This window comes from Rhopilema esculentum, chromosome 2, assembly GCF_057945365.1.
Source record: "Rhopilema esculentum isolate cy_ngs chromosome 2, ASM5794536v1, whole genome shotgun sequence".
In the NCBI taxonomy this organism is placed as follows: Eukaryota; Metazoa; Cnidaria; class Scyphozoa; order Rhizostomeae; family Rhizostomatidae; genus Rhopilema; species Rhopilema esculentum.
Window position 1 is genome coordinate 5,236,711 of NC_142816.1, and position 14,029 is coordinate 5,250,739.

Consider the following 14,029-nt stretch of genomic DNA (forward strand, 5'->3'; position numbering starts at 1 on the left):
TTGATTCAGCAGAATTGTACAAAGACTCGCATTGACATTAAAAGGGTCACTTAAAAAAGCAAATGAGGCAGAAATTCTGAGTGGAAGGGCACAATTGTTCTTTTTCTTAAAAGTGGGCGAGTAACATGCCCTCAGTAGACTGGAACAAATCTAGATCTCTGATTGGAACCGTTGGTAAGATGATAAATAGTTCGGGAGAGAGAGAGATTATCATTACAAAAAAGGTTCTTTTTGAAAGCTAACTCCACGAAGGTTTCCTGTCTGTTAGGTAGCCAAGCTCTACATACATTACCAAGTTAAAGAAATTGCCAAAATAAGTTGAATAAAAGCTATTCATCCCACACTACCCCCTATCTAATTTATCCTTGATTAAAACATAGGTCAATGTCTGATTCAAAGAATTACTTGGGAGAATGCTGGCAAATTTTCCAGGAAATTCCCTTGCTTTTCGGCTGCTACAACTGAATGGCGAGATGTCTCAATTTACAGTGCTGATGATGGCATTGTGTTTAAGACACCGCTGGAAGAAGAAAGAAAAGTATGCATAAATTAATGAGTTGAAAAAGGAAGTAAAAAATAATACGGTCGACTTTGCTTTCAATCTGGCAATGTTATGGTTATTAGCAGTGTTTAAATTTGGGTGTAATTGCTTTGAATGTTGGCGTAAACTTTTTAAATGATGACAACTTTCAGAATTGGCTATATTAGTTGTCAACTAATGACATTAAACACCGAGAAATGATGACCAAACTCGTAAAATATGTATGTTGTATAAAAGTAGGCGTTTTGAGGGAACGATGATTTGTGCTAACATCATATACTATCGATTGCACTGCCAAAATAATATAAGGCCTGTAAAAATGTAATACTTGGATGAAACATATTTTTAGATTTTCTGCATCATTAGCTTTGACTTGTCGAGATCACAAGATTTTATCAAATCGAACAAAGCAAGATTCGACTCAAGCATACCTTGAATTTACTGGCGCAAAATTTCGTAAATTTTTCTGTCCTTTAATTGGGCCTAAATGCTCAATTGCTCTTCGGACACCTAGCATGTGACCAGGGGCGTTCTTTCTTCCGGATAATAAACTATAAGGAGCAGCAGCACTTGAACGTGACCTCCTTCTTGATTCTCGCAATTTAATTGGGTTACTCAGAGTGTTTGATCTTCTCCTACGTTCTGGTTTGTGGTGCTTCGATCTACTCCCCATTGCAGTGTACCTTGGATTTTCGTCATACAGCCTTGGTTGAATCGACGCATACTTTGATGATTTGGCTGCAAGAAACGAGATTGAAAGAATTGAGGAACTTGGTTACCAGAATTTTCTTGGTTACATGGTTATAATCTCAATATGACTAGTTATTGAAGGCTAGCTTCGCAAATGTTTAAAGTTTATATTTGTTCGTTTGAAAATGAAAACCCTTCGAAACTGCAAGGGGCCTGGGTAAAAGCCTTTAATTTGATTGGCTATTGTTGATATTATCTGGGTCAGTCAGATTCTCTATCACGAGTGATGAAATACACAACACCTCTCAAACTCACATAGAGTGTGATTCTTGAAGATTCCCAAAAAACAATATAGACTTTAAAGGGATGTAAAATGCACGGACACATCTGATTCACTACCTGGATGGCAGGGGCGAACCCATGTTCAAATATGGGGAGCAAGCCTATTGTTTTGATAAGATGACGTCACAACTTCCCATTTTTTAGAACAAAAGACAATTGTATTCCAAAATATTGGGCGGGGGGCGACCGCCGATTAGCCAATAAAATTCGAATCACACAAGACGAATCGGTTTTTGATTGCCAAAAGGAACATACACAACTGACCCAAAGCAATTACAACATACTTGCTGATTTTGAAGCCGAATATGGAAGTTTATGGGGATCATGTTTGGATGCAGACGGCGTCAATGCGACCTTGCTTGTCTTAAGATTTGAACCATCCCGCATTGACGGCAAGCCGAGTTGGTGTAAATTCATCGCGTCTGGCATTATATTATCATCAACAGGCTTGTTAACGCATAAAACTGCCAGCGGCTTACGGTCAGGGGTCTCTGCTAAAGGTTCGATGCCTGAAACTTCATGTTGTGGGGCTTCGGCAACTTTGTCTTTATCAGATTGCTCTACAGCCTTTTCGGTTTTTGAAGCACTTGATAATGGAAGAATATCAAAAGTCGCATTCAAATTGCTATATGGCACTCCATTTTCAAGATCTTGAGTTTCTGTTGCGGTTTCAGCGACATTTTGCTCTGTAGCAAACCTGAATCCCCCAATATTATCAATCTGAGAGCTCACGACTGATGCAGCCGTAGCTAGCGCCTCACTGCGCTCTAAAACTGTCACGGGAGCGTGGCATCCTCCAATCAGCGGCAGATCTTTGACTTCCTGCGGCAGTTTATGAAGAACTATCGTCCCGCGCCGGTCTTTTTCCAACATGCAGTCATCAGTTGCACACTGCTTATCATCTTCCGTTTCGTGTGATGCAGATGGTTCATCAGTTGGTACGTGCGGCAGCAAATCTGGATCGAATCGCGGTACCTTGACGCGTGATTCAAAGTCGCTGTCCAATGTGACTGTCCTACGCCGCGAAGGTGACGGCGCCACTTGAAAGTCCTTTGACTGCAGCTGCGGTTCATCTGGTTGCATTCTGAGCTCATGGCAGAGCGACTGCTGTTTCTTCGCGTTTTCATAAGCTTCGTGCGAAGTCTTTAAGAAAACTGCCTCTTGCGTATTAACAGCTGCAACTTTAGATGCTTCAATCGGTTCACGAGAAACAGTTTGCGAGTTATTGACTTTATCAGATTGCAAACCTGCTACAGTTGACCGACTGTTGAGCAGTGAATTCTGCGCAGTTAGCAAACTGTAATCACCTTCTTCTTCTTCTATAGCATCTGCCAATAACTTAGCCATTCGCACCGGCGTGTTGGATTGCAAGACATTTCTTGTCCGCGCGGGAGTTCTCACAGGTGTGCAAGATGTAAAGTTCAAAATGGATGTTACGTCAAGGCTTTCCCGCGTCGATTCATCCGCCCACATAATTCGCCTGCTTCCCTCAAGTTCCTGAAGAACCGAAGAGTAGTCTTGCTCGATCTCCATTGGACAATTCCCTGATGCTCTTAAATTTGCATGTTGCTTTTTGATAAGAGAAAGCAGCATAGAAACAAGTCTGAAAAAAAAGACAAAACAACCATTGAACATAGTTTGAATCATAATTGGGTCATCTTAGATTCTTATCTATCTTTTATGATGAAGACACCTCACAATAAAGCTAACATTAAAATAAATTTTATAGAATTAATTTTTTTCAACGACCTTTTCTCGTTTTCTTCAAAAATGGCATATAAAAAGCACTTTGCACCTACAACAACAACAACTCAAACTATAACAACAAGGTTAGGGTTTTTTTATTTTTCTTATTGGAGAAAACCAGGTTGTTTAAAGTGAAATTTATGAGATCAAAGATCCTCACGAAAGCTCGTTTTTAGCACAGGGAACTCTTACGTAATTACGAGTATTTTCAAGACACAATTTCATCGGTCATCGATCGATCTGACACATCCGTCATCTGATCGATCATGCAAAACTCGTTGTGATACAGATGCTCTGTATCAATGCTCTCTATTTATTAATGTAAGATGATACCTACCTCTCGGTTGAGTGAGCATCTCTTTCCTGCATCAATGCATATCTTCGTAGATGCCTGGCCTGGGCCTTTGCAGATAGTTTTTCTACATCAGAAATTCTAGCCTCATAAAAGACGACAAATTGTTCTTTCAAAGGGTCATCAGCCAATGACGACAGCCATTCATCTGCACGTGACTTTATCGTTGTTATTTTTTCATCATTGTCTGCTAACTGTTTCTCGAATGCCTGTGATTTTCGTTCTAACTGGTCTTGCTTCACATTTGTAGCTTGTAAGAACAACCCGAATTTTTCTGAAAGCTGTGGAGTAGGCCAAAAGATTGTTAATCAAAGCTTTTTAATGGAAACTTTTTGAAATATTATTCTACAGGAGTTAGGACATCAGAGACGCAGTTAGGACACCAGAGTTAAGAGTACACTGCAAAGGGTATTGGGATTGATGGGTTTTTTAGTGAGATAATCTTTGCTCAAATGTTTGGTGGGTGCACAGCAAAATATCTACTCAAATAACAGCGTAAAAAGGGAAAAAAACAGAGGATTTTTGGTAACTTTTCTATATGACACTTGCACAAGAAGGCACTGCAAGCAAACAACAAAACTATTAGAAGATCAGTGAAGAGAGACAAAATCACACACCTTATCCATTGTCGGGTTGTCTTCTTCAAGAATTGCTTGAATTCGTTCCATGTTACGTTCCTGTGTGAAGAAAAATGAGATCGATAATAAACTTGTTTTTCAAAATATAAAATAAAAAAAATGCTAAAACAAGAAACTGCGACAATCACGAAAACTGATCACGTGGGGCGAAGAAGAAAATGTCCCATGAGCCTTTAACATATAGGGATTTACCAATACATCTACAGTAAGTAGGATCTGGGTTGAAATTGAGAAATCACTTGTGTGTACTGCTGGGTGTTCCCATATAGAACTGCTTCAAATAATGACAAGTCCAAAAAACTCTTACAAACAGCACTTTTTATAGAGATACAAAAAATGTGTTCTCAATACCAACAACACAAAATCCCCATTTTTCATGCGCATTAAAGAAAGGCTTGTTGAAAAATTTAACAAATTGAGCTGCTATATCTACAATTGATCCGGGAAGGTTTATGGTTTCTCGCTGGTGCTCATAAACTTTTAGTAAGTGCATAAGGATTTATTGAAAGACGGGAAGAAGGCAAAGAGTTGCAAAGAAAATCTGCTTTATGTACACAAGATGATTATGCTGAAGCCCGAATGCTTACCCGCTTAAAAAGCTTGATTTTCAATTCTTTCTCGGCAGCCTCACAGTCAATAATCTGTTTACGAATGAGGCATCGATCTTTGTATACTGCACAGAGCTCATCCTGGATTCTATTGGAAAATTTGACATTTTACTTCAATCTATATTAAAATCATGCAAAACTTTTAAAGTCAAAATTTAAGTTCTGATATTTCATTTACAAATACTTTTGACAATAAAGAATATCATACTAAAGGCAATCGACAGAAGCTAAGGGGGCGTAAGCCATTTTTCAATCAAAAATTACTTGTCTCCATCTTTTTTTAGAAATGATCACATGCAATATCTTTAGTGATCACATTAAAATTTCAAGTCCTAATTGTCAGCTGTACTTGTCTCAATCTTTTTTTAGAAATGATCACATGCGATATCTATGGTGATCACATGAAAATTTCAAATCCTAATTGTCAGCTGTACTTGTCTCGACCTTTATGCAAATGATCACATGCAATATCTATGGTGATCACATGAAAATTTCAAGTCCTAATTGTCAGCTGTACTTGTCTCGACCTTTTTGCAAATGATCACATGCAATTTCCTGTGACCAAAATACTGCACTGCCATTGGAAAGCATACTTGATCTAAATTTAGATTTTTCGTTTGTTGCAAACGCACGCTTTTTCAATCAAAAAACTTTTAAAAGTTTAAAAAACACTTAATAGGTGAGTTTTCAATTCTCTAATCGAAATATGAAACAAAAGAAACAAAAAAGTAAAACGTTACAAGTATTTAAAGCGCAATGTTAAGAATATTCAATTATTGAAATAAGACTTCAAAATTAACTAAATTTTTCATTAAACATACATCTTCAGCTGATCGTGTTGGCAAAATCTCAACTTTTGCTGCTTCATCGGAGTGGCTTCTCCACTTTCAAATCTTCGAAGTTTACTTTTCAATTCATCAACCTGATTGAAGAAAAGATAGCTGTCGAAACATTGATGTAATAGTTATGAATTGCCGTCGAAACATGTAATAGTTTTGAACTATCGTAATACATCACTTCTGTGCAGAAATAGTGAGTTTATTATTGTTTTTGCGATATTCGTGCTTTCAAAAAAGTCATCTATTTATACTGGCTATTGGTGAAATGTCAAGAGCTCTGGATTGAAAAATAGGGTATTTGGGGTTTAAAATCAAAAGTAAAAATGCAATAATTTCTTACACTTTCCCTTCGAATCATTACAAACCAGTTTTAACAATATCTCAGAAGAAGATGAAAACGTTTTGAGCAAAAGTGAAACATTAATATCGCAATCAGGAATCAGACAATATCTTGGGATAACCAGGCTTATGATATGATGGATCACTTTATTTCTTTGTCTTAAGATGTTTCAATGTCATAAATTAAACTTACCAAAACAAGAAAATATATTCCTTTGCAACAGCAAGCAAACTATTTTGTGTTCCTTTTGCTCAAAGCCCAAGAAAATGGTGATCATATAGTTAATGCTTTTGATGAATGCCAATTAAACAAAAGAAACTTAAGTTCCTCATTCAACCCCTGCCTTTTCTAATTGTCTAATTTTCTAATTTCTAATTAATAATATGGAAGCTTTCACACCTTCGAATTATTTTCCAGACAAATGATAAGCTTCAACATGGACTCTACAATTGCAATACTCATTTATTGACCCTACATCCCTTGCAATGTTGCAGCAAAAATAAGACGAAACTCCTAAAATCGAATGGTCATACCTGTTGTTTGAGCTCCTCTACAATCTTGGCATATTTACTGACGTGGAAATCCACACTGATAACATTGCTTTTGAGATCTGATTTGATGCTCTTTGCTCTGTCTGCATACTTCAAAGTGTTGTAGGTGTCTTCATAGCAAGTGCTGGATGGACTAAATGCATCAAAAGATTCATGAGATTAACTAGAAATTGAAAAGATCTGTCTAACCTTTAATTAAACTTGATGCAAACTGTATCTGCATTCTTTGAAGGCTTACTGACTTGCAAAAGAAGATAGCAAAAAATAAACTACACAAGATGCTTTTGGAAAACAATGATGGGAGGTTAAAAGCTTTGACTTTTACTGTTGAAGATTGCATAAAAAACCAAAAACATAGCATACTATAGCACCTTTTGCTCGACACTCCTCAGAGTTAAAACATCAGATAATGACAAAAACGTAAGCTAGAATTTTATATCCAGGTGTGGATCAAAAGGAATGTGAGAGGAAGAAACAAATGTTTGCTCCAAAAGTAAATTGGGCCTTCAGCTTGACAAAATCAAGGAAATTTTTCTGGAGGAATGGCTACCCAGAATGAATTTCTCAATTGTGAATACCCCCAGAGCCTGTTGTTAGTATGAACTGATGAACAATGGGACTTCAAACATTTTAATCAAATTCATGTTTGTTGAGAAAAGTATCCATAACAACATCAACAACTGAATAAAGATGATTGATGTGATTAACATAAAGTGAAGATTTCCAAATATTAAAAAGTCTTACCTAACAGCAGCTATCATTATTGTTTTACAGTTGCCACCAAGGGAATCTTTTAGCAGACGAGTCAACTTACTGTCCCTGTAAGGAATGTGCACCTCTTTCTTTCCCTGTACAAAAACAGGTTATAATAAGATAAACAGTTTTGCTAGAAGCTGAAGATTTCAAGAGAGAACAAACTAACTTAAGCATCTAACAACACAGAAAGATCTTTATATTAAAAATTTATACACTTTTTAGACTTTTTTCAATATAAACACAAATAAATGTTTGCTTAAACTGATTTGCCTGGTGAAAAACTTTTTTTGATAAATGCCTAGCTATAATAAAGCTAATAAAGTTTATGAAAAGCAATATATTACTCAACTTTATGCAATGCAGGATTGGCTCAGAATTTTGTTACTAGAGCATTTGTTACTAGGATATAAGATAAAAGGCCTTTTCAATCCCAGTGACTAAAATAAAGTAAAGAACTCAAGAAACCAACAAGCACTGGTTCTATCTGAAATTTGGGATAAACTGGAAATTGAAATACATGGAAAAGAGGGGGACATGTCCAATTAAAAAATTCAATAAATGGGAAAGGATAGAAAGTGAGGGCAAAGAAATTTCAAATTTTAGTCAAAGATTTTGGCTGGTGAAGCAATCCTACAAAAAAAATAAAAGGGGTTCTTGTTTATTTGCAATATCAGAGTACAAAATTCAACTAAGCCAGCTAAAATGGGAAAGTATGATACTAACCCTTGTTGGTTTATTGTCTGCCAGTGCATTTATACAGTTGCCTAGAGCCAGCAATGACCTGTTGATATTGGCACCTTCTCTGAATCTTGCACCTCTGTTCTTTGTGACAGTAGCTCTTTCAGAGCCAGCAAGGTCAATCAGTGACATCTTAGCAACCTTCACATCAGTACTGAGGCCTGAACCTTTAGGTTGTTGTCTCACAAATACCTATGAAAAGTATGAATTGTTCACATTCAGGCAAGGGACACAGAAATGTAACAGTAAAATGTTTCAAAACATTACTCAATTTATACTTTTTTGAAGCTGAAACAATAATATTTACTCTCAGTGTTGCACAAGATTGAGAGAAAAACAATTACAATAAAGCTTGAATAAAATTTGAATCATGTTGTTTAATTTGATGGGGAGAAAACATATTTTGTACACTTATGACCTTGAAGATGACCAACTTTTAGCTTGATCTGATTAAACAGTCTAGAAACATTGATATCAAGAAGCAGAGCAACCACATATATAGGTGTACAAGATAAAAAACTGGGGTTGACAAGCTCTCATTGTCATTATATTCTTGCTTTTGTTGAATGTACTTTTTAAGACTGAGTATAAAAAAGATTTTGACAGCTTTCCAATGCTAAGGAGGAGTGCGTCCATTGAAAAATTTTGTTGTGTCATTTATCTTTTCTATGTGTCTGATTGAAATGATGATGATGTACCTGAAAGACGGCATGAGACCTGGATGACTGCTTATTAGCATCTGTTGGATGTTGTGTGCGGTTGTGGTTACCAAATTCAAGCATTCCAAGTAATTCTTCTGCATTTTGAGGCTAGTTGTAAAATAGAAAGACATAATGTAATACAGATCCTTTGGTAGTTCAGACATTAGTTGACAACTCCAACAATAGTGTTTTGCTGAATGCACTAGAAAAATAGGGGCTTATATTTGTCATGATCTAGTAATGTTCAGGTGCTAGTGTGCCAAGGCATTTAATGACTCTAAATCCTACCTTATGCAAGGTTAAGCCCATGACACAAACACCTTTCTGAGGGTCTTCCCTCACAGCTAACGTTGAAGAAGATGGCACTAGTAAGTCTCTTGCATTTTCATTGTAGATCTAAGAGAAAAAGCATGGATTAGTCAAAACAAAATAGAAGTCTTAGCTTATGGCCCATATTGATAATTCAAAATCTACTGAACTAATCACCGTTTACATACCCATAGACTCTTTTCTTTTTACAAGAATATTGTTTATAAGAATATTCAAGCTCAGAATCATCCAATTCCTAAAGATATTTTAAGAATACTGCTCAGCCTCAGCATGCATATTTGAGCCTTGTTTTTAAGCAGTTTTGTGAGTTTTTACAAAGAATTGCAAAATGGACACATCTTTTTTCAAAAAGTGTTGTTTTCTATTCGAGGACAAGACTTGTATATAAGACAGATGATGTTGATCTTGTAATTATGAAAGGTCCAAGTAGATCAACATTGGTCAAATAACATAAATTTCAATTTGGTATTATTAGCCAACAACCATGACTGTAATGGGCTTCAGTCTTACGTCTTATTCACTTTCATCAAATCATGGAAATATAATCATATTTATTTCAACAAGTTTCCTTATCCATATTCACCTCCAAGTATGAAACTGAGACATCACAAGAAAACTCTTCAGTTTTTTCATTAATTTTTTTGTACAGTTCCATCATTGTCAGAAAAATAACTCCTGGCCGCTGCGGACTGCCTAGCATTGTGTGTGTTTTTCCAGCAGATGTTGCACCATAAGCAAACACGGAACAGTTGTAGCCTTCAAGAAGATAATCAACTACAGAATATGTAGTATGCTCGAAGATTTCTGCATTTGTCGCATGCTCATCAAAAACACGATCAAAAGCAAAACGGAGGTCTTTTGTTCGACGATCGAGAATTGTCTTCCTTGAGCGAATCTTTGATGGAGCTCGTCCAAACCGTACTGCCTCAGAGTCAGTTTTGGGATCAAAAACAAGCATATGATCATCAATTACTTTAACCACTGATTTACAACCCTTTTCTCTTTCCATCGAATTCGTAGGGCGAACACGAACGACAACCCGGACATTACTAGATTGGGTCTTCTGGACCTCACCTTTCGCCATGGCAAGTGAGTGTACGTGAGCCTAATCCAGGACAAAATTTCTCAACGACAACGAATTACTGCTTTAACTTAACAAAAATTTCCGCACAAAAATGTTTTTATCCACAATCTGGTTACATTTCCATTTTTATCAGCTAAAAACTGCGCCAATCGTCCAATAATATATTTGTATATTTGTTCGACACCCACAACATGCGACGGTCCATTCGAAAACTGGCGGTTGATGTTTGTTATTCAAATATCTGGACCCAGACTCTTTAGCGTGACAATGGCACGCGATCAATCCGCGTTAAGCCCGCGCAGCACATTAGAATTCTTAAAATTTGCCACGAATCTCTCCAATTTGTTTGTAATTCAAGTTTCAGCCTATTTGCAATTTGAGTGAAGTAATATACCTCTAAATTAATGTGCCGGAAAAAATTCTAAGGGAACAACAGAAAAAACATGCCCGAGTCCTAATTATACAGAGCCTCCTGTACGTGCAGATATGAATCGTTGCAATGAATAACTTTCGTTAATTTCATACAAGCATGAATGAAATTGGTCAAAGTCTAAGGAATATTCTGCAGTTTTTTAACAAAAAAATCAACGAGCTTGATAAAGATTTGCAAACGAAAAATTGTGAAATTTATTTACTTCATGTATAGTGCTTTTTTATATTTCACGATTTTTAATTTATTTCTAGTTTTATTAAACAACTTACAATTAGCGAAGCAACATTGTTTATTTGTTATTGGTTTTAAAAGTTGCCTATTGACATCTTACATGATTATAATATTCATGCGTGATTAATTTCTTCTCTAGAAAAAGAATACAACATTTTAGGTTCACTTTAAAACAAGGTAAAAAATTGAAAGCGTAAAAATAACAATTGTCGGCGATAGATAGCATAGATCAACCCTTTGTCAGCAAAATAAAGCGTAGCAAACAAGCCCAGTGGCGGATTTAAGGGGGGGCAACTAGGGGCAGTTGCCCCCCCTTCGATGATTTGAAGGAAGTATGGCGCCCCTTTTTTGGAAATTGTGCGCCCCTTTTGAAGAATGAGAATCAGGTGAAAAAGTTTCTGAGACCGATAGGATCTGAAATTGTTGTATACAGCGTTCTCTCGTCATCAATTTTAAAAAAATTTCAGCGCCCCCACTACAAACTGCCCCTCCTTCAAGTTTGTTCTGGATCCGCCCCTGAACAAGGCAAGGACAAAAAGTCACTGCCGATCATAAAAAGGTGTCATGGCAGTGGCGTTGGAATGAGATTCATATTAAGGGGTGGGGCTGCCCACTGTATTGCTTCCCATAGTACACTGCTAAAAAGGAAGTATAGTACAGCTTGACAATGATTGGGGGTACTCCACCCTCCGCTTCCGATGGTCCTACATGGCACAGCAAAAGTGAACAAAATTTTAAACATATTCTATGTGTAATTTATCATTGATTTGTTACACTGATCTAAAAAAGTCATTGGTTTTTAGTTTTTAGATGATTGATTTGTTACTGGACTACCACAAAACATGATATGGTGTCAAGTGAGGGATTCCAGCCCACCCCCATATTATTGTCGTAGTTGGGATACACGAGGATTTGGACAAGGACACGGCATAAAGGAGTTATTCAATTTGGTATTCTACTGAACTGCTAGACTGGTCAATAAGCAGGCAATCATGGAAGTTTCAGCGAGAGGCTTGGTGGTGACAGCCTGTGTAGGAGGCACATCCTCGTTTGTTTGTTTGTATGTGCACACAAGCTGGGTTCAAAAGTGCTCACCTCCAAAGCTTGTAACCCTGTTTTTTGAGCAGGATAATATGATATTTTAAGCTTTATTGCGGTAAAAAAAAACACAAATGTTTTGCTGCCAATTTCGGGAGTATTCTGCGATAGTATTCTGTGTGGCAAATTTTACGAATACTCTTCAAATAAAGTATTAAATCGGCCCCATCTGACAAGACGTGGTGTGTTGCTTTTCAAAACAAGGCAATGTCAATGTAAAAGCCTTTTTTTCTTCAAAAGTATTTACAAAAGAATAATTTGATATACTGACGATTCAAAAAATTAACAATAAAAAACTGTTTAGTTATTAATTAACTGCTTATATAATTGCTATATTCTTCCTTTCCAACCTACGAAAAATGTTTGTAATCTATGTTAATATTGGTATCGCAGCAGGGTCACAGAATAGGAAATAGGCAGAAGGGTAACTCTCGTCGGTTCCTTTGTTGTTTTTGAAGCCTGAGTCAACAATAGAAATCCTTAATTCCCCTTTAACCTCGACTTCATTAGACGAACCTAGCCATGACAAATTATCATTCATTAACCAGATATAAACGAATTATGATATATTATTGAATTTGTTCACTATCATGGGGCATTTCGTCTCAAATAAAGTTGTCTATTTTCATTCTTTTTTAAAATTTCCCCGACAGATACATGCTAAACCTAGTATAAGTTAACGCATGCGTTAGTTTTTTCAGGCTTCAACTGATAGGCAGGAGTCCCCCTTGCGCCTAATTTCTATTCTGTGCCAGGGCTAAGCTGCTCAGACGAGGCCTTCATATTGCTAGTCATTATCTTACATCGGAATGCTTTTTGCTTGTTAAAGACCTAGCACGTGCCAATAAAACGTTCGAAAGGGACCTCCTTCGTCTCTTTTTATCTTCAGGTACCCAAGCTTCATAGATCATGCCTTGATTTGGAATAACTTGAATGCCAGTAAATGCTAAAAGAAAATCATATTTCACAATATATAACAATGTATACTATTGTTGATAAAACAAATTCATTTGCAGTCCAACATAAAGCATGGCTGTTTAACAAATAAAGTGCATAATAGGATATCTTGAAAACTGATAGCAGTTGAATTGAATGGTTATCCGGAGTGCATCAGTGACCATCCATAGGTCTTTCAATAAATCTATGTCTGAATGTTCCATTAAACATGGTGGGTCTTTTTACGATCAATCAAAGCATGTAACATACAACTAAATATAACTAAGTTGCAACAGTTCCAGGAAAGGTCACAGAGTTAGAGAGTCCCTACAACTGGTGCTTTCGGTTGATCTGGCAAGTCATCATCAATCTTTATGAAACGTTATTGCTATTACTTGCTTTCTTAAATTCTATAAGCTGATCTCATTGTTGATAATATACATAAAAGTATATTTTAATGTGAATGCCAATGAGTAAGATTTTCGTGGTAAAATTTGAAATGAACAAATTTGCATTCCATTCTTATTGGAATTTTCTTTTGTAAAAATGGGTGAGAGGAAAAAAATCACTAAAACATAAATTTAGCAAAGAGCAAAGTTGGTCAGTGGTTAGAGTTACTGACATGACATTTGATTAAAATAAAGACAGTAACAGAGCCTCTGACAACGATTAAAACTTACACATAGAATCACCGGTTTGTACATCAAGAATGGGGTTTCTTCTCCTTGCTTTCTCGTTCATAGAAGCTACAAAACAGCAGTGTTCAAATTTAAAAGCTGAAAATTGCAATTATAGATTGTTAAGATAAAATTTTCAAATTTTTAGTTCGAAATTGAATTAATCACAATGCTCGAGTCAAAATTTAAAGAGCAAACAGGCAAACTATGAAACATTGCGGTTTAAGAAGTATTCAAAACTTCATATGGATCTTTCTCTATAGTTACACAAAAATGAAACAGTTTTTCATTTGTTGATAATCAAAGGTTTACACAAATATATTAAAGAAGTTGCTTCCAGCTAAAATATTTCGAAATCTCTTGCTTTCAACTGCTGAAGATAAAGCTGTTGATGTTCT

General features: G+C 36.3%; 1 protein-coding gene across 1 annotated transcript; it reads right to left on the reverse strand.

The window, feature by feature from the left end:
- Positions 1–380: 380 nt before the first annotated feature.
- Positions 381–10,482, reverse strand: LOC135695597 (kinesin-like protein KIF18A). The gene is made up of 13 exons (XM_065214729.2): positions 9,756–10,482; positions 9,131–9,238; positions 8,840–8,950; positions 8,127–8,333; positions 7,392–7,495; positions 6,630–6,780; positions 5,739–5,839; positions 4,897–5,005; positions 4,289–4,348; positions 3,657–3,952; positions 1,858–3,176; positions 973–1,279; positions 381–520 (listed from the first exon to the last, which is right to left on the reverse strand). The coding sequence occupies exons 1-13, from the start codon at positions 10,254–10,256 to the stop codon at positions 484–486; spliced, it is 3,411 nt and encodes a 1,136-aa protein (XP_065070801.2). The 5' UTR covers positions 10,257–10,482; the 3' UTR covers positions 381–483.
- Between the last annotated feature and the right edge of the window lie 3,547 nt (positions 10,483–14,029).